Source organism: Anneissia japonica, unplaced genomic scaffold, assembly GCF_011630105.1.
Source record: "Anneissia japonica isolate Jap-2015-1 unplaced genomic scaffold, ASM1163010v1 scaffold287767_len825999_cov190, whole genome shotgun sequence".
Classification (NCBI taxonomy): domain Eukaryota; kingdom Metazoa; phylum Echinodermata; class Crinoidea; order Comatulida; family Comatulidae; genus Anneissia; species Anneissia japonica.
In genome coordinates this window covers 503,320-528,524 of record NW_022707033.1, presented here as the reverse complement: position 1 = coordinate 528,524, position 25,205 = coordinate 503,320, and the positions used below count along the sequence as shown (strand labels likewise).

Below are 25,205 nucleotides of genomic sequence, written 5' to 3'. Positions count from 1 at the left end.
TTTTTGTCCATTTACACACATTATATATCAATTATAATTAAAAGTGAAAAACTTAAAATACAAAATGAAAACAAAGTAAAGAAATAAAACATAAATCAGGTTTCGTAAATTTTTAATAATCTTCCTGCTCCGGACCATGCTCTCATAATAAAACACTTGAATGGTCACGATTTCAACTTTAACCTTTGAATGTGTACAGAGCAACCGTGTCATGCCGGCCCACGACGTTCACTATGACTCAACTGGGCCTAGGCTGTTTAGTTAGCGATGAATAGCAGGGCAGTGCAGTATTTTGTTACAATTAACGTAACCATGGAAACATTTATTGTATTCTTCTTGTCTTTATCTATCAATTTAGCTTGTCTATTGTGTTTAGGTAAACTAATTATTTTGTTACAATTTGTAAACTGTTGAAATAATAGTGGTGGTCAGGAGCCTGTAAATCCTGGTTGGAAATGTTAAGTGCTGGACGGGCCCGTCCACCACTGACCAGCGGTGGTAACATCCCTGACATGATCGTATATGCACATCATGACTATATATGGGCATAACAGTTTTTTGTCTAAGAAAATTTGATAATCTGGACGAGCTTAAATAATAATTAGTAAGTCTTGCCTAAGACACGAAACCCCCAAAAATGTGGAGTTAATTCACTATACTACTGTAGAAAGAATATATTAGGTTTCAAGTTATAAAAAGTGATTTGTGCATTTGGAATAGCTTTATAAGTGGCAATGTGAGTATACATCTTTATTCAGTGAAACTCAAAGGAGAGTGCTCTCTACTAATCTAGGTTACATCCCCAAACTTGATTTTGGAGCTTTCGATTGCACAATGACGGTAGAACGTAGAACGTAATGATGTTACTAAAAGTCTTCTGCGTGTGCAAGAACGTTAAATTCTCCTCATCGCGTGGATTCTAGGCCGCAATTTACTTATTAACTGTTTTATTTTTGCAGCCTTGTGTTTTGATCACAAGCTACCGAAGGGCAGACGATGCAGTAGTGGTGTTAGGGACAAATAAATATGTAGCATGGCGACCAGATTCCAGTTCACTGGTCATTGCTGTAAGTTAATTTTTATTTCTATATATTTGCACCTTTCTTTGCAGATACAAAGTGCTTCTTTCTCTGGGTCATCGGATCCACATGCTTATGTGCTGTAATTAGCACAGGAGCAGGCAACCCCATCCTGGGTGGAAAGAACAAATCCAAATAAAGTGCCTTGATCAAGGACGCAAGCAAAATGAACAACAAGGAGTTGAAACTCCCAACGTCAGTTTTGGAAAACCAAACCATCCCCACTGCGCCAAGTTGCTTGTGCAATTACAGTATTATTTTTACCATATATTTTAAAATCTAATTTAACATCTTTTTGAAACATTGTGTCCATTTTGTATTATAGAGTATTTAATATCACATATTTTAACTAATTTTTCCCAATATCATTTCTTTCAGACCACTGGTGGCCATCTTTTGTTCTTCAAAGTAAATGTAGATGACACCTACTTATATAGTAGCAAGCACACAAAGTAAGTTACATTTTTTCATTCTCAATCTCAACATTTATATAGCCATCAAATCCATTAAGAAATTAAGACATAAATTTCATTCCATCTCTGTTTTCTATATTTTGTATATTTTTTAATGCATTTTATGTATAGGAGGGTAGTTTAATCTACAAGTTGTAAACCAAATGGACAATATTTTGCAATTTTTTAGAAATCAACTGAAGAAATAATTATAATTTTTAATACATATTGATTAAGTTCTATTCACACTATTAAGCTTCCTGTGTCATATGTCTGTGAATTGCCCATTCATGGGCATGGTACTATCATAAATATATATTTGTTACAGAGCTTAAAAAGCAAAAATAGTATGGTAATTCTATTTATTGAGCTAATAGCATCCTACAGGATAATAAATGTGGGCTCCATCATCTTTGGAGGTGTAAAAACCATGTAGGAGTTAAAGCAGCTTGGGGAATTCTAAATAAGCCATAGCACACCTTAACCATGAGAATGGGTGCTAAAACACCTGGTAGATGGTAGGGTAGGAGCTTACCCCAGTAGGATGTTTACTGTGAATTTTTCTCTTTCTAGTTCTGTTCATTATCGTGTAGAGACTACAACAGCAGATACAGTGCCAATACCATCTTTAAGTTTATCATACAACTATACTGTGCATATACCAGGAGATGTAACAAGGTATGATTCTATTATTTAAGATATTTGTTCTTATAAATTTCAGATCCGAATTCTAATAATATGAGGATAGTGGCGTTGAATGTCATTATTTTAGTGTTATAGAAAACAGCTGCATCATTAGAAGCAGACTTTGTCATTAAGGGTACTTGAAAGGTTGTGATATTGTGTGAGTATGGATAATATCTGCTGGGACCATGTAGTTGTTTTGTACTAAATAGAAAAGAATAACCTATATTGTTGCTATTTACATCTCCACTTGTACTAGTTTCACAAGTGTTACAGTTACATTAATTTAGTCTCTAATATTTTTTTTCAAATAAAGGCCAAATGCATTTAATAATACAATACATGGAAATTGTACCATATACCATTTATATTCTGGAGGACAAAAAATGTGAAACACTTCATTCCAAGGACACAAGATTTGAACTCAAGTTTGAGAATCAAAACTACAAACATTTCACCAAATCCATAGTTGTTGGCTGTCTTCATGCAAAATTCATGAATCCAAATGACTAAAAACAAACATTGTTTAAACTTTATCCAATGGATAAACAATGCACAAATGCAATGTTATTGTTTCCAATGGGCATTGAATCCATATATTGGCAGAATCTGCAAAAAAAACTAAATTCCTTCACTCCATGCGAATTATACCTAGCCATGCTGCATTGTGCACAGTCATAGGGCTTGTTTCTACTGCAAGATTTTATTTGGTTATTTAAACAGTTAATGACCAACATGGTTCAATTCCACAGCAGAAGCAAATGCTGTAAAAAATGGTTAAAATATGTTGTTAAAAACAAAGTATAGTTATAGGGTTGGCATGCAGTTAACTGGTTATGTTGGTTATTGATTTTTATTGTATATGCACTTGGTTATTTTTTTCATGCTTTAGGTTATGTTGCTTAAGAGATGAACTGTTAGTGGCAACAGGCAGTGGGCTGTTGAAGCGCTTCAGATGGGAAGGTCATGCAAATGAGAGGAGTGATATCTCCATACACAGTATCCCATTCTCTGTTGACTTACAGCAGTCCAGAGGTACATATTTTAATTATAAGTCTGTGCTTATTTCACTAACACATTATGTGTGTATTAATACTTACTTTGCAATTGAGGATGTGTGATGTACCCTGCTTTGATACCATGATATACCCTCTGAATTTATGCTTTATAATAATGTTTGATATTTTTGTGTATGCTGTTTATTATCTACAAGTCTCAATTAAAGACCCCTTTTGGGTCTGGGATTTTTATGTCTTTAGCAGCTTTGATCTTCTTTGAAAAAATTATTTTTATAAAAATAAAAGATAGATATTCATTTGGGGGCTGCAGGAAGAGTTGGTCTTTTATTGGAAGGGTCTTTAATTAGAGGAAGGAATTCTTATTTTCCAAGGAATTGTTTAAGGGATAGCTTTCAGTGTAGTAATGTTGGTTTTTAAAATAGTATTGTTCAAGTTTCTTACCTGAACACAAAAAAAAATATTCTATTTTGAAATGGAGGACATTTGTATGGCAACGTATCTTGCAAAGGTAAACCGCTGTCTCTTATACACATCTAGATGTGTATAAGAGACAGCTACTGTAGAAAGAATATATAATTGTAGACTAAATGAATGATCACTTTCTTTAGAAATCCTGCTTGAGATGCCAGGCCTTCACTTCACTCATATGGAGTTCAGTAATCTGCTTGGTGGCCTAGCTGTGGTTTTATCAGATGGGAGGGCAGCATTTATTTCTTCAGACTCTCAACGATATGAACCAAATGTAAGTATGTTTTAATATTTCAATTATTGTCTAATATGTTTTCTTTTTTATTTTAGAAACATGTAGAACCACAACAATCTTTAAAAAAAACATAAATAATGTGATTTGAATAAATTTATTTAGTTACGAATATCTCCGTGCCTAAATGAATTTTATGAAATAATATAAATTTTATTTAGCAAAAAGATAAGTATTCTGGCTTTGTATTTGCTTTATATACATTATTGAACATACTTTATATTACATACTTTTTATATTTTTTTTGTAAATAGTAGATATGAATGTACACATCCTTGTTGGGATAGCGGCCTTCAGCCACTCCTGTATCCTTTCAAGCCAAGTGATTAAGATTATACCCCAATTTAAAATAACCTTTTTTAATTAAAACAAAAAGAAATTATAAAATTTATATAATAAAAAATACCACATTTAATACCCTGTCCAGACTATCAAATTTTATTTTACAAAAACTTGTGACATGCCTAGATGTGGTCATGATGACATCACATCATGAACATATATGAGGCACGTTGTGGCAAAATGGTTAAGTTGTAGCAAAAATTGAAATTCAAGTTATTGGTATTTTCATATACCTGAGTATGTGATCTTTAAAATGAGGGATCATTCATTCAAATTGGAAATTTCAAGCCTAAGTTATTGGAAAGTGAAAGTAGAGTTACTCTTAGAGTCAAGATAAACAGGATTTTGAGTAATTACCTTTCAAAGTTATTTGTGCATACATTGCTTAATAGAATGAACTATAAAAAATAACGTTAAATAAACAATTTGTTAAACCACTTCCAGAACTAATACTTTGGGACATGATTAATAAGACATTAAGATGTTGATCTATAGTGAAAAACAAATTTGGATTTTTAGGTAATTTTTTGAGCTCCCATATTTTATAGCTCATTTACTCAATACTGGACTGTGTGACAACTTAACCATTTTGCCACAACATGCCTCATATATGCACATAATGGCTATATAAGGGCATACAACAGTTTTTTGTCAAAGAAAATTTAATACTGAATCTGACCAGAGCTTTAGACTAACATGTAATTTACTTCACAGAGGCTTTTCAAATATACTGATTGTTTTTGCTGTTGATGATTTCACTCAGATATAAATTTAAAAATCTAATCAAACATTTTCTTTCATTTGTGTGTTTTTTTGTGACAGCATGTACATGCTGTGTGGGCTCCAGAGATAAAGGATATAACTTTTGTTGCTATCAACCATAGATACAAACTATTAGCATTTGGTCGAAAAAAGTAAGTTGACCAGTGTAATATTTATTTTACTATTTATTTAATCGATACAAGTGTCTACAGGTCTCCCACCAATTAAAGACCACTTCTGGTACAAGGGTTTCCATGGTCTTAAGCAACTTTGATCTTTAATTATGGAAAAAATATTATTCAAAAGGTATGAAGATAGGCATTCATTTGGGGGCTTCAGAAAGATGGTCTTTAGTTGGAGGTGGTTTTTCATTAGAGGGGTCTTTAATTAGAGGGAGACCTATATTATGACAAATTTCAGTGCCTAGTTTCAATCTGGTAAAAGTTTTTTTTTCAAGAGAGTGTTGTTATTAGTACATTAATTATTATTATTGTTATGAGGATTATCATTGTTATGTTCATACAAAGTAATGTATGGCTAATATATAATATATCTGTACTGGTTTTTTTTTTCTTTTAGTGGACAGGGTATAGTTTACACAGTGGATGAAATAACAGGAGGAATGTTGTTATCACATCACATTACATTGTCAACTCATGATTATCCAGGTAAATTAGTGGATATATTAAGTAACATAACAGTTATACTTAGAAACAGACAGATGGATGTTTAATATAAATATAGAAGCTACTATACATTACTTTTTTGCATTTTAATTAATGTATAGTGTATATTAGGAGACAAAGATATTTCAGTAGCTTTTAACAGCTGGCAACGGCATTATAATAATGATGATGATAATAAATTTTGGTCTTATAGAACTCAATATGTGTTTGTGACCTTGAAAGCTATTGAATGTTAATGTTGAACTTCAACAATGATAATGGTATTGACACTCAACAGTAAATTTTGTATATTCACATAAAAATAGAGTCAGTTAATAATGCATTATTATACAAAACAGCCATTTTATTTATAAACCAAAATCAATTTTGAATATTGCATTTTTTGCAACTGAAAGATTACAGATAGTAATCATTTCAATCAACGAAATATTTCATTCTAAACAGATTTTCATTGCTGTTAAATACAATTGTACTTAATGAATGGCTTATCATTTGACATATTTATTGATTTTTATGTAGAGGGGTGTCAGGCCCTTGGCCCAGTTGCGATGATGAAGTGGACTCCAGATGGATGTGCACTGGCCATGTCTTGGAAAAAGGGAGGACTGTCCATGTGGAGCACATTTGGCGCTAAGTTACTGTGTACTGTTGGAGGAGAGTACGGGTAAATTATTTACCTTTTTTTGTGATGGTCCTGTCAAGTATTAATTTTAACTAATTGTGATTCACTGGCTATGTTCTCACACGGCTGCTAAGGGTTAGCAGGATCCGGATCCTGCAAACCGTTAGCAGCTGTGTGTCCATACGAGAAAATCCCGATCCGGATACCAAAAATATGATGATCGAATCACTGGCCAATAAAAAACTGGGAATTGTAAACGCGTACGTGTGATTGGTTGATGATAGAAACGCGCTCAACTTGCTAACCGTTAGGGCTAACCGATCGGGCGTTCTCACGCAGGTGCTAACGGTTAGCTCCCAATCCGGATACTACGGCTCTCGTGAGAACCAGGCTTTTGATTCTAAAGCTCTGTACACACTATCAAATTTTTTTGACAAAAAAATCTGTTGTATGCCCATATATAGTCATGATGTGCCCATATATAGTCATGATGTGCCCATATATAGTCATGATGTGCCCATATATAGTCATGATGTGCCCATATATAGTCATGATGTGCCCATATATAGTCATGATGTGCCCATATATAGACATTATGTGCCTATATATGGTCATGATGTGCCTATATATGGTCATGATGTGATGATGTCATGTTTTTGTCAAATATAATATTTGATGGTGTGGACAGGACATAAGCCCATAGACTGATCAAGCGCTTCTTACTGTAATATCCATGTAGCAAAAAGACCTATTGTTAATGATATAATATAATAAATAAAGTAATCTATAAGAAATAGAGTAAATTAGTGATTTAACCAAATACGAGCAGTTATGCAATTATAAAAGTAAGGACAATAATAATAATAAACATCCATTAAAAATTTATTTGCTTTATTCTTAATCTAAAGGATGTCACCACAGTGCTGTACAAAAAATCCATTCCAAGTGCAAGCAATGGTAAGGCATAAATTTTGTATTATTTAACATGTATTAATAAATATTTATTGATTAATATTATCAATTGTTAGCCTCAATTATTAATTAATTATTGGCCCTAATTATACTGTATGTTGATAAAACAGTTTTCAGGTTATTAAAACATATCTGTAAGACCAAAATACATCTATTTTGCTATATTTCTAATTTTTTGTTATTTTAAATGTAGGACTGGAGTATGGAAGGGTACCGATTATGGATGGTGAATGGCATTCCAAGGAAACCAGCATGTCCAGAAAATGACCAAATGCAAGAATCAAACAAACCTAGTACTCATCTTTTGCAACTGATGTTTGTAAAGAGCGCCCTCACAACAAATCCGCTCAACTTGCTAACCGATAGCGCTTGCTAACTGTTAGCGGTACCCAGATACCGCTAACGGTTAGTGCTAACCGATCGGGCATTCTCACGCAGGTGCTAACGGTTAGCGCTAACGGTTAGCTCCCGATCCGGATACAACGGCTCTCGTGAGAACCAGGCTTTTGATTCTAAAGCTCTGTACACAATATCAAATTTTTTTGACAAAAAAAGCTGTTTTATGCCCATATATAGTCATGATGTGCCTATATATAGTCATGATGTGCCCATATATAGTCATGATGTGCCCATATATTGTCATTATGTGCCTATATATGGTCATGATGTGCCTATATATGGTCATGATGTGCCTATATATGGTCATGATGTGCCTATATATAGTCATGATGTGCCCATATATAAACATTATGTGCCTATATATGGTCATGATGTGATGATGTCATGATGTTTTTGTCAAATATAATATTTGATGGTGTGGACAGGACTTAAGCCCACATACTGATCAAGCACTTCTTACTGTAATATCCATGTAGCAAAAAGACCCTATTGTTAATGATATAATATAATAAAGTAATCTATAAGAATTAGAGTAAATTAGTGATTTAACCAAATACGAGCAGTTATGCAATTATAAAAGTAAGGACAATAATAATAATAAACATCCATTAAAAATTTACTTGCTTTATTTCTTAATCTAAAGGATGTCACCACAGTGCTGTACAAAAAATCCATTCCAAGTGCAAGCAATGGTAAGGCATAAATTTTGTATTATTTAACATGTATTAATAAATATTTATTGATTAATATTATCAATTGTTAGCCTCAATTATTAATTAATTATTGGCCCTAATTATACTGTATGTTGATAAAACAGTTTTCAGGTTATTAAAACATATCTGTAAGACCAAAATACATCTATTTTGCTATATTTCTAATTTTTTGTTATTTTAAATGTAGGACTGGAGTATGGAAGGGTACCGATTATGGATGGTGAATGGCATTCCAAGGAAACCAGCATGTCCAGAAAATGACCAAATGCAAGAATCAAACAAACCTAGTACTCATCTTTTGCAACTGATGTTTGTAAAGAGCGCCCTCACAACAAATCCATGCATGGTATAAGTAGTCGTACCTTCATTTGTTTTAGGAGTTCAGATAAAACTATGATAGTGTTGAGTCATTCTTGGGCAGATTGACAATAGGAATCAGTTTCTTAATGTTGAATTGCTCTTGTACAACACCTGATGTGATATGCAAATTAGATGTATGAAAAATCAGTCAGGCATTACAAGCATTCAAAACCATTTCACACTTTCTAACCCATTCAGATTTTATGTGCTATTGCTTCATATGTTTATTAATTTCCCTAATTTTCCGGTTTTAATTTTTTTTGTGTTCTTTTATGTACTATTGCTTCATGTCTTTATTTATTTTTCTAATTTTCCTGTTCATTTTTTTTTCTTGTTCTAGTCCAACCATGAACACCTGTTTCTACAAGGGGAAGATAAACTGTATTTGAATACAGGTGACACAATACTAAAGACAAGCAATACAGACACAGCAGCTGGCAAAAGCCCTGTAAGGCATGATGCTCAGATTAGGTCTATAGGTAAGGCAACAGTTTCATATTAATTTTATTTGTTGTCATATTACATACAAAAAATGGTCACGGAAGCAGAAGCAGAATTGATTCACAGATCACAAGCGTTCTGTAACCACTGTGGACCTAAAATAATTATAGAATCATCAATAAATGTAGATATATATATATATATATATATATATAGGTAATATAAGCAGTTATAATAAATATAGTTCTAATATCAAAACTACATATGTTTTTAATATAATGTTCATGTAATTAACTATTTTAAACACCGAGAACATAACCAATCACTCATTAAGTTTTTTTCTATCTTAGGTTCCCAAACAGAAGGACCAAACAAGTTAATAGGTAATAAGCAATGGCAGATTGTACCAGTTCCCTTCAGTTACTTAACAAGTAATTCACCACTAAAGGTAAGATGCTATTTAAAATTTACAATCATAACAAAATGAACACACGAGGGCACTATATAACTCTAATTGATTGATTAATTTTCTCATAGTTTGCAGCAGTGGATAGGTCAGGGCACTGTGTGTGTGTTGCTGGCAAGAAAGGTCTAGCTCACTGTGCTCTGTTCACCAAGCGATGGAAGTTGTTTGGTAACATCTCCCAGGAGAACGACATGACTGTAACAGGGGGCTTGACGTGGTGGAGAGATTTCATCGTGCTGGCGTGTTTCAATCATTACGATGAAAGGGAAGAGGTAATTGAATTTTTATGATAATAAATCATTTATTCCTCTGAAGGGAGTTTGGAAACAGTGGCAGCTCCTTTAGCATAGACCGTCTCAATTACAGGAGACCCCCAACTTGCAGGAGACTTGGAATCCCTGCATGTATACTGTATTGGAATTTAAGCATTCCTTAATATGGTTATGATGACATTCTAAGACCATATATAACCACAACATATGTGGACATACACATTTTTTTGCCAAAGAAAATTTGATAGCCAATATCTTACATTATTTTTTTAAGCATCAATATTTGTATATTTTTATCTCCTTAGATTCGTATGTACCCAAGAATATGTAATCTGGACAATGCATTTGCAACTTCCATTAAAGTGCCATCTCAGGTCCTGTTGTTAAATGTATTTAGAGACCTACTAATCATCTTCTGTGCTGACTATCATATATCATTATACCAAATTCACAGGCAAGACACACAACCAAGTGAGTTATTCTTGTTAAATTTTATCAAATAAATTAGCAAGTTTGGATGAAGCAGTTTGGTGCAGCAGTTTCTGTTTCAGATCTTGACCTTGTGGTCAACACTACACACTGACCATTCTCCGCCGACTTTGTTAACAAACTCCAAATTGCATTATGAATTGATAGGCACTATGACTAATGAAAAAATGAATTGGTAATACAAAGAAAAATATCATAATAACTTAACTAAAAGTGGCTTCCAGGGTCTTATTTGCTGTAAAAATGGGAGGAAAAATTACTTGCAAGTTTAATTTTGAACATACTATAAAAAAACGTAATATGTAATATTTTGTTTTGTCAAGCGCTTATCACACTCTACGTGCCCTTGGATCCATATACTAGGGCTTTAGTGTGATCCTTACCGGTATGATTAATTTGATATCTTTATGTTTATTTTGTTTAGATCCTACCGCTTCTATTACTCGTATACAGGACCTATCTCTTTCTAATTTTGTTCCTCATCCAACATCACTTACCTGTATAACATTGACATCTCTCAGGTCGGAAATAAGTAAGTTGCACTCTGTATGCTAATTTTACTGTATAAGAAACCTATTTTAAAATTGACTCCGAATATAATGTATTCGTATTTAGTCACCATGTCATTTATCAGTACTTCATACCATGTGACCTTTTTCATGATTGTTGAATTGTTTGTTTATTCAAGTTTACTATTTTTCTAACTAACAGCAAAAAGCAATAACCATGCAAGAGAAGCAGAAAGTCTAATTATTAATGTTGCTGGCCGTGTGCTGATGCTTCATCGAGACAGGGCAAAGGTCATTAATAGTGAACCCTCAATGAAGAAAAGGAATGAGGTAATTTTTTCCCCAAAAAAAAAGTTCTACATGAATTAGCTTTATGTAGAAAGTGTAATAATTGAAAAGGCATTGTTGAATTAATCATGCAATTGGTATATGTATCATTGTTAATTTAATCGCTTTATTTGTTTTGTATATTGTGTTGTCATTATTAATTAATTTGGGTTGTGTCAGAGGTCCCACCCAGTGTGCATAATGATTCATAAATATCAATATTATAACATACAACACAATAATGATGATAATAGTGTAGTTTTATATAGCGCCATATCCATCATATAGGATGCTCAGTGCCCTTGATGAGTGGACTAGGAACTCGATCAATGACTTTCTTAGCCCCTAAATGTCCCTTCTTGTCTGTGCTACCTGGTAACACGGTACCATCAACTCTTGTCGTCCACCACAGGGGCTGTCTATTCCAGTACATCGGGTATCACCTACTCGTCTTGAATGATGTACTGGGTTCTTTATAGTGCACACGAGCCATTTTATACACTGGGCCTATGGTTTATAGTCCTTATCTGAGAAGACTTGTTCTACCACCAGAACCATAGGCGAGGATGCCGTTCGAACCAGCTCCGCTATTATGGCTATAAGTTGCGGCGCCACGGCCATTCAACTCGTCTACTAAAGACAACTAAATGATAAATAATTCAAAATTTGTTGCTTGGTCTTTGTTTTCAGATGCCATTCTGTGCACCCATTGTGCTAGCTTCTAATGTGGAAAACTTGTGGGCTGTGTCTGGTGTCTGCCATAAGAAGCCTCACTTGATGGAATCTCTCTGGCTTGGATGTGGTGCGACAGGGATGAAGGTAGTCACTTCCTGCCAACTTTGCTTTTATCATTATATTTTTGTATCTGTTATCTTATTCTCTGATATATAATTTTATCTGTAAGATATACAAATGTTTATTAATATTGGTTTTATTGTTTATTATGATTGTTATTTATTGTTCATATAGTTTATATGATTATTGCTATGTTATGTTTGATTATCATATTGAATTTCTTGTTGGTTGCAGGTGTGGCTTCCATTGTACCCAGATGGTGATGAGAAGCACCATGGCTTCCTATCTAAGCGTATTATGCTTTCTTTCCATTTAAAAATCTACCCTCTTGGTAAGATTTGATATTAGTGTATTATTCAGTAATTATTTTAAGCTTATCCTTCCCGAAATTTAGTAACTGAATTTAATTATTGCCAATTTTGTTTTTGCCAGCCATTTTGTTTGAAGACGCAGTCGTACTCGGAGCGGCTAATGATACCTTGAACTTTGACACACTTAGCCATTACCTGAATTCATTTCAACCAACGAATGTACCATTTTCAACATTAGAACGCACAGTATGTTTCCCAGTTACTATTTGTTTGTAGTTCAAGATATGTTTTCTCTTTTGATTTAATAAACTTGAAAAATGTAATTTGTACATGTAAGTTGTTTAGTTAGCTTTGATTTGAAATTTAGAACTAGAAAGTACCATTTGATTTGAAATTTTGAACTAGAAAGTACTATATTTCAGAACATTACCTATCTGCTCATAATCACTTTAAACATTTTTATAATAATAAGTAGTCATAAATTAGTAAAAGATTTAATTGACCGGTGTCTAATTGGAACTTGATCACTTATTTTTCATTTTAAATATTAAATTAAATGTTGTAATTTGATTTTTTTTAGAATTTTTCCAGAAATTAGCAGACACTTTATTGTTAAAGTATAAGCTTAAATCGACATATTTTACTTTGATTTCAGACTCAAATTTACCTGCACTTTATCCTGCGACAGTTACTTAGAAGGAAGTAAGTGGCATTCTTAAAGTATTAGTTTCAAATTCTTAGTTTGGTAGTTTCCTATTCGTGGAAAATATTTTTCATGCCTGATATTGAAAGTAGTATCCTTTTATAGGAATATTTGTTTTGGTTTTTATTCTCAACATTACAAAACTTACGATGCTTCCAATCGTGTTTAAAGGAAATATATTATTGGTATTCCATTGTGTTTCAAGAAGTCATGGCCATTTTGTCCCACCAATAATTCATATCTTAAAAAGTTAGTCACAAACTACTGGTGCCAATAAAGAAGATTTTTATCATAAATCAGCTACTGTTGGACTATTTGTCCCACATATTTGATCAGTCATTAGTCTGCAGATAGGTTCACATAATAAGTCATCGTTTCTAACTATGCCAGAATACGTTTTGGAACTACTATTAAAATATTATTCAGGAATAAACAGAAAGACAAGAATTAACAACAATAAGTCATTATACCAATTTTGACGATCGAATAGTCTTATAGGGCGCGTTGAGGCTCTCAAATGGTGAGCTCTTCACTCCCCTAACCTCAGGAAGAGACTTGAAAACCAAGGCTTCAAACTTAATCAGCTCTCCACTCTCTGCCTCATAAGAGACTTAACAATTGAGGCTGTCAAAATGATTAGCTCTCCACTCCTCGGGTTCAACAAAAGACTTGTATCATCAAGGCTTCCAAATCATGGTCATCTTTCCACTCATCCAGTATCATTAAGACACTTACAAATATTTTACGCATTTCTAAATGTTTATCTTTTTTTTTTTTTTTTGTAATTAGCCTTGGAATCCATGCACTGGATATTGCAAGGAGCTGTACATCTCTACCTTACTTCCCTCATGTATTAGAACTTATGCTTCATGAGGTCCTGGAAGAGGAGGCTACAGCGTCAGAACCTATACCAGGTACAGTGCATATGCCTGTTCTTTTTCTTTTTGTGGATGAAAATGTAATGGTGCCCTTACAATATATAAGCGAAATTATAATAAGGCTGATTAGCTGAAATATTGAAAGCATGCTAGTACTAACATTTATTTAATTTTTTTTTTGTGGTAAACTTGATTGTGATAATAACATTATCTAACTTAAAATAAATAAACTAATAAAATATCATGACTTAATTTAAATCCAATATGTACTGACATAAATAAAATTTAAGTCAAAATAAGTCAAATTGCCTTTTATTTCAGATGCAATGTTGCCCAGAGTTGTTGCCTTCATACAGGAGTTTCCTGAATATCTACAGACTGTTGTTCACTGTTCCAGGAAGACAGAGATAGCCTTGTGGCCATACCTATTCAACACAGTTGGAAACCCACGGGATCTTTTTCAGGTAGGTTTTGTAGTCGACAATAATTATTTTGCATTTAGTGGTTAGCGTGGAATTTAATGATATGCTTGAGTATCAATTTCAATTATGAAGTAACTCACTGGTCCTAACATGTTGGATGGCCCTTGGGGAACCGTGCCATATGTAGCACAGCCGTTACCACACCGTTGAAGCACAGTCTTTCATTAAAAATATATATGGCTTGACAATGAATGATGTTCCCTTCGATTTATAATGAGATGGTACTGGGATTCAACAACAAGATTTTCTGCTCCACAACATGACATAAAATTGTAGAAGCCTTTGTGAAGAGATCCTATCTAGTGGAGCCCTAGATTGGCTGAGACCAGCTAACTTCAGCTTTGAATTTAAGAAAACTAAGTATGCAATGTACACAATGTTTGAAATGAACTGCAAAATAATATTTGAAATTAGTATAAAGAAGGACGAATAGGAAAGAATCTTGGAGAGGTTGAAATTATTATTCAAAAAGTATATAATATTAAAAAATATGTCATTATTATATTTACGTTTTTAGGAGTGCCTTACAACTGGAGTGTTGCAGACTGCTGCTTCCTACCTCATAATTTTGCAGAATTTAGAGACAATCAAGATAAGCCGACAGGTTTGTAAAATGTTCCTATAAATGAAGTAATTTTTCAGGGTTTTATTCTAGTACTTTTAAGGCCTGTTTACACTATGATGATCAACGATAAAAAGCTAAAAGTAATTGTTTATATGCTAGTGAGAAAAATTCTCATTTCTTTTATTTTCTATATGAACAATTACTTTTTAACTTATTATTGTTGTTTTTATAGTGCAAACAGGCCTTTACCCATCTTTCAAAAATCTAAATTTTATTGATTACTTTTGTATTGTATTTTTATTTACTTCTTTTTTTTTATGTCCCATATATAGTATGCAACACAACTTTTTGATGCTGCATTGGAGCACAAAGAGTGGAGGCTCTGTCGAGACCTACAGCGGTTCCTACGGACCATTGGTCCCGGTGATGAAGAAGATGAACTGCGCTCGCCACTTCCCCTTGCCAACCCGAATGTATTCCCCCTCACCAATCCTCCATTGACACCAAAGGATCCAGGCATGCCAGGCTTTAAGTTCCACAAGTCGATACCAAGGACACGCAGTGTCAGTGGAGGTGGACCGAAAACACAAGATAAAACACCCGACACAGGTGGTGGTGCTGATAAGAAGTAAGTATTGCATGTAAACTGACTATTGCCTTTGATACTTCTACTAGGACACCCCTAAAAAATAATAGAACTGTCCGTCCAAGCATGCTGTATATATAAAAGACTGCCAAGTGCACGTCCTCTTATTTTTTTATTTTTTGCCAACATGCACCTAATTTATAAGGGCAGTCTTGCATTTTTTTAACACATAACAGACATGTTTGTGCCATTTTATTCATTGTGGCAATCAGCTGCAGTTCTATCTCATTTACAAAGTTGCATTCATTGACATTTTATAATTGATTATTTCAATATGCTGCTTTTTTGAATGAATAATAATGTGAAATATTTATCTTGTTTACTTAGACCTAGTTTCTCTAAAAAAATAAACAATGCTGAGAGTACTGCCGAAGATTACTACATCGATCTCATACTGTGCAGGCATGCTCGCAAGCTGCTTGCTGGCTGTAGGTTGAGGGACCTGGGAATGTTTTGTGCTTACCTGGATTTTAAATTAGGGAAGTGGCTCACAAAGGAGAGGTAAATAATGTAATGATACACATATTATAAAGATTATAATTTTATTGTAGATATGATATGATTTGATCATAATTACATAGATTGTATTTTGATTATTGGGTTAAGTTGCATATTCCTTCATTAAGTGTTTATTGTTACTATGATAGTTTCTAATTAGTAATTACCTTACTTAATTTTTAATATTAAGTTGGACAAATTATAAGGAACATCAACATTGGATTTCCTACTTTTGCAACTCTAAGGGGTTGTTTTTAGATTTTTAAGTTGTTTTCTGTCACACCAAAAAAAATTCCAAAAAGAGTACTAATGTACATGATGCTTCCTTTGGCCTAGGGGTGTGTGGGGGGGGGGGAAGGAAACATAAGTTTGTTCACAGAAATTTTACAGTGATAATTAGTTTCAAGAGTAACTTGTATTTTATGTTTGTCTGTGAAGGATGCGAGCTGCTAAGGTAGATGATATGGTGCATGCTTTACAGTGTCTTCACCGAGACTTCAAGTGGCCTATGCCAACATCAGCTTCAACGATAGTACCTGTTTCAAACCCATTCAAAGCTGGTAAGATAAATACTATATCTAATATAGTTATGTTAGCATTGTTAGAATTTGAGACAAACCCTATTCATAACTGAAGCGAGAAAGGTTAGCTCAGTTGTTTAAAATGATAGTAGCCACTGTGTGTGCGCTAATCCGTGGAGATCTTTCAATAAGATAAGGCAACTTTTATTGTCCAACATTACACTGGAAATTTGTTTAATCTTTGACAATATAAAACACCTAAAATTCACATAAAAACACATTAGAATATAAAGGACACTTAAAATTTACATCAATCTATAATATAATTTGTAAAAAGACAATTAAATATAGTCATTACTTAAAATAACAGTAAAAAATAGGATAGGTGATAAAAATTGGTACAATTAAAATAATAGTTTAAGATTACAGGCTGAGAATTAGTGTTAAAGTGTATCAAAATAGCGGAAGGGCCTAGGAAGTAATATTGAATTATTAATGCTTGACAACATTCTCCAGTTTATTTGCGAAATGCTTGGCTGTTATGATAGAAGATTAAATCTGGTATATCTGAAACCTGATCTGCTAATAGTTTAATTGTTATGTACAGGATGTGTTACATCACTCATTAGTTTTGTTAATTACACTTTGGTCCTTGATTCAATTCTTTTTGTTACTTTCCTTGTGTTGTAGATGAAAGGCTAATGTTTCAATAGTGCACAAATTCTTGAACATTTATAGTTCTAAAAATTTAAAACATGAATATAAAATTATTATTATAAATTATTATATTATTTTTTATTGTCACTTGCAGCATGTTTATCAAGGTCAACATCAACATCGTCATCACAGAATTCATCGCTAATAATTAATGGTTTGGCAAATGACATTTCTCCTTCTGGAAGATCCAGTCTATCATCCCCATCTACAAGTGGCAAAGGAATGGGTAAAAGTAAACTTATGCGCCCTCAAAGTCTGTCAGAAAGTGTGGTGAGTGAAGCTAGGACAGAAGAAGCCATTCTTCAACACATGTCATATCGTGGTAGGTTAACATTTTTTCATTGTAATAACATGAAGAAATACAATTCAAATAAATCAATGGTATGAATAATAAATTTTGATGATGATGTTGATAATAATAATATATTATATATTCTGGTATATTTTATTCAATGGTCATAGCATAATAAAATGAATTTAAATGAATTTAAATGATAAATTGCAAAAGTAGAAACTATACAATATAAAATACTATAAATTACTGTTAATATCACCATTACTTTTACAAAAAATTACAATTTAAACATATTTAAAAAAACTAATTGCACATAAAAAAAAACATTTCATACAACACTTTAACTACTATAAAAAGGTTCAGTTACAAATTCAAATATACATTTCAACAATAAAATTCACAACACATTAATTACATTGTTTCTAGAATACAAAATTTTAAAAAATGGACGCATCCAGTGATTAAAGATATACAAAAACGATAAAACTGTACAATATTAAAGAATTTACACCATGATCAATTAAAAGAAAAAAAACAACAATAATATTAATAATAATAATAATAATAATAATAATAATAATAATAATAATGATAATAGTAATGATAATAATAATAATAATAATTTTAGAGTTCATTGTCAATGTCACTCACTCATGCAAATTTGATGGTGTGAACTGAGCCTAAGTCCCATAACTCACACGTCAATTATAAAATAACTATTACTACTGTGAACTAATGGGAAATAATGAATGCAAATTTGATGGTGTGAACTGAGCCTAAGTCCCATAACTCACAAGTCAATTATAAAATAACTAATATTATTGTGAACTAATGGGAAATAATGAATGCAAATTTGATTGTGTGAACAGAGCTTAAAGATTAATACAATTGTTTTTTAGGTTCAGATGACACAAGTACTCTTGGAACTGGTGAGGAAAGTGCCTCCACCTTTGGCGATGTTGACAATCTTGATGACAACATGTGGAATAGCAATCAAAACCTGCAAGAGATTGAGAAGCTGTCACTGCAAATGGTGAATCTTGGACCTCCACAATCCCTCAAGGAACTCAGGTAGGCTGGAACTTCTATTAACTGCATCTGATTCAAACTAAATAATGTTCCTCAAAAACTTTTGAAATCTTTTTACTAATTTTTATATATTTTATTATTAATATTTCTCATGTGACACGTTTTTTTTTTTGGCAATATTTTTGTTTTATTTGTAATTTTATTAATTCATAGAACATTTCTATTATTAATACACGTAATTTATGTTGTGGGAGCTCATGTTAGCCTGTGCTTTCTGTGTCCTGCCATGCCCCTCTACATATTTTATTTTTCTAGTGGAAAAGTTAAATAAGTCATTAGCCGGATCCAGAATTTTTTAAACGGGGGTGGTGGGGCACAACAGTTTCAGAATAGATAAGTGAGTAGCACATAACATTAATATGCATTGAAATTTTAAAATTTAGTGGCGAAACAGGGGGAACATTCCCCCTGTGCCCCTACTGGATCTGCCCCTGGTAATAACTAAATAAAAATAAATAGATCACATTTTTACATGTAGTGATTGTACACTCTATGTTACCATTTGTATTTGGAAGTATTTTTATACCAAATAAAAATGAATAAATACATTCACTACAAGATAGGAATGAGGTAAAATTATCGCTTGTTTCTTAGGCATCTGTTTAGCATATTCCTGGATGCAAACTGCCTGGAATGGGCGTTTGTTATTGGTATACTTCTGCGAGACCTCACTGCTGTCTCACAAGTGATCAACTCAGCCAGCATTCTTGACTCCCCTCTGGATGTTCTTGGCAGGATGCGAGAGGGTTTCTCATTCCTTGAACTCTGGGCTGCCACTGAATGGTAAGTACCTTTTGCAATGAAAAATATTCTACAATAAATGGATGTAAAGACATAAAGGGAAAAGAAAAATGCCTTTTTTTGTAATTGTTAATTTGTAAAAAAAAAATAGAGAAAATGATATTATTATTGATATAATTATCAGTCTTTATATTAGAGTTATAGTTTGGCAATAGTAAGTTGATTTCAGTAAATCACCTATCACTTTAAAGCTTCTGTGGAGAATATGAATATAAATTAATTAAAATTAAAATAACTAAATACATATAATCATTGTTAGGTGCTTTGGGGCTTTTATTAGTGTAAGGCACTATATAAATCTAAATTATTATATTATTATTATTATTATATTATTATTATTATTATTATTATTATTATATTAAAAAGTCAATTTTCATGTTTTTGTCCCTGATGCCTGTTTTGACATGGCAAGGCCCATATTGTATAAATAAGTAACCATCAATTTTATGGTTTTTTGTTTTTTTTAATTAAATTTGTCACATACTCTTTTGTCGATTAGTCCTTCCTATAAACCAGTACTAGATGCAATCCAGCCCCAAGCTCAAGCCCTATCGATGATCATTGAACGGCAGCCTAGTCCTCCACATACGCCAGCATCTACATCCTCCGAGACCTCCTTATCTCCGATGGAGATCAAGCGACACAGTGCCAATCTGAGCGAGTCTGAAGAAGAGGTGAACAAGACGCCAACGAGGGAAGATGTACCCTTAAAGACAGAGGCAGGGTCTTGTGCTATATCATAAGGGTTGCAGTCTTGAATATTGTGAAGGTGGCCTTCATTGTGATTAGTCAAGGGAAATACAGCTAACACACAGAACTATATGCTGTGTAGCACAAACAGTGGATTCAATGCAACAGAAGTAGAAGCAGTATAAAGTAGCTAATATACAGAGGCCCAATCTAGTAAAAGACGTACTGAGACCGGATCCTCTCCAAAAGAAACTGTATCCCTTCCAACATAGAGAGAGAGAGAGAGGTCATATTCTGTATAGCAGAGACAGAGACTGGATCCAATCCAACTCTGTTAGGATACTGCCCAATGAAGGCCCTAGTGTAGTGCAGGCAGATACTATATCAGGCAGCAGATTTTGTGTACTGTTTCTAAATAATGACTTATTTGGATTGCAATCCCTATTTTATGAGTTTGATTAGAAGCGGTATTTTAGTATCGTATCAGTATTAATTAGGCTGTAATACTAAATTCATTCTCACTTCTTGTGACGTTATAGCTCCGATGAGGAGCTCTAGAAACACTCGGCTGATTGATTAATAGATCTTTTTTGTATATGCGGCCGTTAGGGCCAGTATACTCTACTGCCTCATATATACTGCCCTCATCGGAGCTTTTAGGCTTACGAGAACTTGTTAATCAATAGCCAATATCCCTAAAGGTGCTAAACTCTGTTATGACAGTAATTCATATTATGTAGCATTCCATAATTTTACTATTTTTAAAGGGGCTTCACACAAGAGGACATGGTATTTGTGCAGTGCATAAAAAGACGCAGCGTTTACATGGAAACATGGTTTATGCACTGCATTACTGCTAATCAGAGGAGGAGATCTCTGGATGTTTTATTGTATAAGAGACAGCACACACACACACACACACACACGATGCTTTGCATAGACTAAGAGCCCAATCACACTTATGATATTGGCCCACCGACTCAAACCTTTGCGGTTAGAATTTTATGTTGGCTCAGGGTCGCACTGCAAACATTCACACTTCCTCCTTTGTGCATGGTTTTTTCAGTAAAAAGTTATAGTATAAGGTGTCAAAAATTACTGTCATAGCGACCCATGTTTGGTTTATTTTCAGATATGAAAAAGAGACTTTAAAGTCGGCCTAAATTTAGGTCACTTTAGGATTTATTGATTGTTCACACTTAAAACAAGGTGGCCCTGAGGCGGTCGTGAACGGACGTAACTATTAAGTGGTTGGGCTCTGTCTCTTTATGACGCTTAGGGAGTGGATTAGTTTTGGTCGTGAGACAAAAAAAACCTGTTACCGTGAGAGGTTTACTTTATGTTTATTCTCAAACTACAAATCTGTTCCTTTGGTTTACGTATATGTTCCATGTTTGTCATGAACATAGATATAAAATATAACCATTAGTTTCACTGATAATATAAGATCCAGTGGAACTAGTAGATTCTGTATGTCACAATGGTGTGCCTGTCCTTATTTGCAGTAAGTTTTATACTTACTTACTTTTTAAAGTTAATTTAAAATTTTATATTTATATTTAGAATTATGTTTACTCTTTCTTTGATGTTTCACATAAACAAACACATAATATATATATATATGTATATATGTATATATATATATGTATATATATATATTAAGTAAATTAATAGTATATTTATCATATTGATATATTGTTATTAATATACAGAGATAAGAGTTCCTAGACTGACTGTGAACATGGAGTGTTGTGTTTGAATTATTATTGCCATTTTAATTTGCTAAAAATGGCAAAATGAAGGAACTGACGAGAATTTAGTAGATGCAGTTAATCTAGGTAGCTGTTTACTTACTATGCCAGCTGGTTGTCACCCACATATTGATTTAAACTTACTGAATATGAATTTATATTATACATTATAATTGTATTATTCCATTTTACAAAATTATGTAGATGAGAAGGCTTATTTTATGCAATAACAAATATGCAAATAAGCCTAAACGAAGCCACCTGGTGGGATCAAATATGCAAATTATGAAGAGGAGAGCATTATTAAAACCACTGAAATACATTCTTTAGCGTTTTAGTTGAAGTGTGTCGAGGATGTCCAGTGTCAAGGACACTGTACTTTATGTGTACTCGGGTAATAGACAACACTCTTAAATGTGTTATCTTCGACATATTTTGTATGAAACGATATTGTATATTTAACATATGGTGCTATTTTTATAAATTATTGTTGTAAGTTGTAAGAAATGTGTCCTATTTTACTCTTCCAATTTAATAATATTTATAACCCTTTCTAAAAGGGGAGGGGAGAGGGAGGGTGATCATTTGAAAGAATATTATAATAAATTTGAAAAGTTGATTGATAGGGGAAGTGTAGTCACCTGGAAGAATATCGTTACTTTAGGTATGAAAGCGCTTAAGCCAGGTAAGAAAAGATGGCATTTGTTGGAAATAAATAAATAAATAAACCTTATTGCTTAGCCCAGCCAATTAGGTATTGTTTCTAAGGTTTCCCGAAACAACAATGTAAACATGTGGGACAAGCGCGTATTCCTGGCCGTGTTCTGATTGGTCGGTTGTTTAGTTTGATTGACACTCTGGAAAGGTCAGTTGTTTCAAGGTCAATTGTTTCAAAGTATAAAGTCTGTGTTGAGCTTTGAGCAATATATATACAGTATTTTATATAATAGGCTATTAATTTTCAATTGAAAAGTATATTATGACAGGCAGATGTATAAATTAATACCATTCCTATATATGTCCAGGGGTGGCACCAGGATTTGCCTGGAAAAAATTGTTCAACTTAGATAAAATTGACTTTACAGATCGTTAATTAATGGAAAACATAACAATTTGGCATGTAAAATAAATCTTGAAAATTATTCAAATGTTTATTTAATCGATTTTAAATTCATTACGTGAAAAATACATATAATTTTTTTTCTCCCTGACGAAATGTGGTTTTTCTTCCCAACAAAGTGGGGCCAGCCCTCCCTGATGGAGGGGTCTCCCCTTCCCCTGAGGGTGCCACCCCTGTATATGTTTTGCATAGGCCCTTATATTGGCTGGTAATCAATAGGATTTGTAGTAAATACAGTAAAAGGTCTATAAATCGGTAAGATATAGACTGTCTCAATCATTGTCTCAGAAGTTAGTGCAGTAACTTATTTGATCCTTAAGCAGAATATATGATGTTTTTATTGGGGTTTTTTTTCATGCTTTACAACAGACATTATATCGCTAACCAACAAATTCAATGAACATATTGTCATGGAAACAATTATATGGGTGAATTTGATTGGATCGAAGATTAAATGATATTTAAAAAAAAATTGTTTTAATTATTTTAATATAATTCGACATATCCTGACATTATTTTGATATTGTTACAATTTATGTAGTCTTTTTTATATGGTTATACAATGTTATATTAATTTATATTGAAGGAGTGTTCTTTCTAGAAGGAATTATGTGCATATATAAACCAATAAAACAAATGTTGACTGCACAGCAGTCATGATTTTATAAACAAGTACTGTGTAAGTTCTATCTGAATAGTCTCTTGCCCTTGATGGTTTTACCTGTATGATTTGTATATTTTAACTTGTACTGAAAATTCACTACAGAAAGAGATTTATGTCTGAATTCAAACCCTTGCTGCGTTTTCATTCACACCTCAGCTGCAGGGGTGCTGCCAGTTGGGGTCCGGTGTGCAAGAACCCTGTCAGGAAAAAAAATCTGGGAGAAAAAAAAAACTCACAGTTTGTGAGATAAGATTAAATAAGCCTTTCAAATCCGTAAATTATCAGGGCTTCTACCCCTAAACTCTCTCAGGTTGTGGGCTTCATCTGGCCCTTCCTACGTATGCGGACGCTCCCATAAGAGCTTCCCCTCCCACTAACATTGGCAATATCGGAATATCCCCCCCCCCCAAATCGGGCAAAACACTGGTGCCGCCAATTCTCAGCTAGAGAATACAAACGATTTTTATTTTGTGTTTACATCTATTGTATTATGAATGCATTTTTTTTTGTTTTTGTGTATATTCTGTTCTTCCAAGACCAACTCAGGCTATCCATTAATTTATTAACTATAATATAAGCTGCATAACGAATGTGAAACTTCCTCGATTCTAAACCACTAATGGTGACCAATGAGGTTTGAATTTTTGTTTTATACTCGAGTTGCCGATTCGTTGTATTTGAGTTTAGCTTTGATGTTTCTCTTCGTGTAATGTTTTATTTCTCTGTTTAAATTGTTGATTGGGTTTTTAACGTACAGAGACCAAACTTACAGTATACTATAGATTGTAAGAGTTAAATCGTCAGAGAATCGAAAAGAAATAAAGCTTTATATAATATACATTGTATTTGGAGTAGGGCCTATATTGTGTTTCTCTTTTATTGTGTTTCTTTTTTTTAAATACACTGTATGCCATATCACCCTATGCATTTTTTTTTGTAAAATGGTAATCTCGGGTCTATTAATTATAACTTAAAATGTGGCTTAAAAATAGCAATAGGACCCGATAAAGGAGCTATCGCATGCTGTGAACATACATACATTAAATAGTTGACTGAGGTTCAATAGAGACCCATAACACTTCTATTCAAGTGTCTCAACCCTAGGGCAATTTCAAGTCTTTTTAATTGTGTAGAATAAATATAGGAGGCTTTCATTTGAAAATAATACATATTATAGATATGCATTCATAGATCATGAGGAAAAACATTTCTAATAATAGATATAATCCGGAAAGGAACTCGTTGTGGCTTATCCTGTCAGAAGGCGGCGTCCACTGGTATTACATCCTACAGACAATTGCGACATCATGAATTAAGAGTCAATA

General features: G+C 33.2%; 1 protein-coding gene across 1 annotated transcript in view; it reads left to right on the top strand.

Annotated features, from left to right (window-relative positions):
• The window catches only part of LOC117106322 (RAB6A-GEF complex partner protein 1-like), a 23,509-nt gene extending 2,273 nt beyond the window's left edge, over window positions 1-21,236 (top strand). The window contains exons 2-33 of the mRNA XM_033247695.1: window positions 960-1,067; window positions 1,458-1,531; window positions 2,105-2,209; window positions 3,108-3,250; window positions 3,843-3,976; window positions 5,159-5,250; window positions 5,678-5,766; window positions 6,304-6,448; window positions 7,315-7,363; window positions 7,572-7,745; window positions 8,419-8,469; window positions 8,678-8,836; window positions 9,191-9,329; window positions 9,642-9,739; window positions 9,829-10,029; window positions 10,335-10,500; window positions 10,943-11,050; window positions 11,230-11,357; window positions 12,045-12,173; window positions 12,384-12,480; window positions 12,582-12,706; window positions 13,116-13,162; window positions 13,953-14,077; window positions 14,363-14,505; window positions 15,041-15,127; window positions 15,421-15,716; window positions 16,062-16,235; window positions 16,671-16,792; window positions 17,565-17,792; window positions 18,665-18,836; window positions 19,449-19,637; window positions 20,155-21,236. Coding sequence (XP_033103586.1) covers window positions 960-1,067; window positions 1,458-1,531; window positions 2,105-2,209; window positions 3,108-3,250; window positions 3,843-3,976; window positions 5,159-5,250; window positions 5,678-5,766; window positions 6,304-6,448; window positions 7,315-7,363; window positions 7,572-7,745; window positions 8,419-8,469; window positions 8,678-8,836; window positions 9,191-9,329; window positions 9,642-9,739; window positions 9,829-10,029; window positions 10,335-10,500; window positions 10,943-11,050; window positions 11,230-11,357; window positions 12,045-12,173; window positions 12,384-12,480; window positions 12,582-12,706; window positions 13,116-13,162; window positions 13,953-14,077; window positions 14,363-14,505; window positions 15,041-15,127; window positions 15,421-15,716; window positions 16,062-16,235; window positions 16,671-16,792; window positions 17,565-17,792; window positions 18,665-18,836; window positions 19,449-19,637; window positions 20,155-20,398 — 4,341 coding nt within the window. The 3' untranslated portion in view covers window positions 20,399-21,236. The remainder of the gene's footprint in view (window positions 1-959; window positions 1,068-1,457; window positions 1,532-2,104; window positions 2,210-3,107; window positions 3,251-3,842; window positions 3,977-5,158; window positions 5,251-5,677; window positions 5,767-6,303; window positions 6,449-7,314; window positions 7,364-7,571; window positions 7,746-8,418; window positions 8,470-8,677; window positions 8,837-9,190; window positions 9,330-9,641; window positions 9,740-9,828; window positions 10,030-10,334; window positions 10,501-10,942; window positions 11,051-11,229; window positions 11,358-12,044; window positions 12,174-12,383; window positions 12,481-12,581; window positions 12,707-13,115; window positions 13,163-13,952; window positions 14,078-14,362; window positions 14,506-15,040; window positions 15,128-15,420; window positions 15,717-16,061; window positions 16,236-16,670; window positions 16,793-17,564; window positions 17,793-18,664; window positions 18,837-19,448; window positions 19,638-20,154) is intronic.
• Window positions 21,237-25,205: the final 3,969 nt, after the last annotated feature.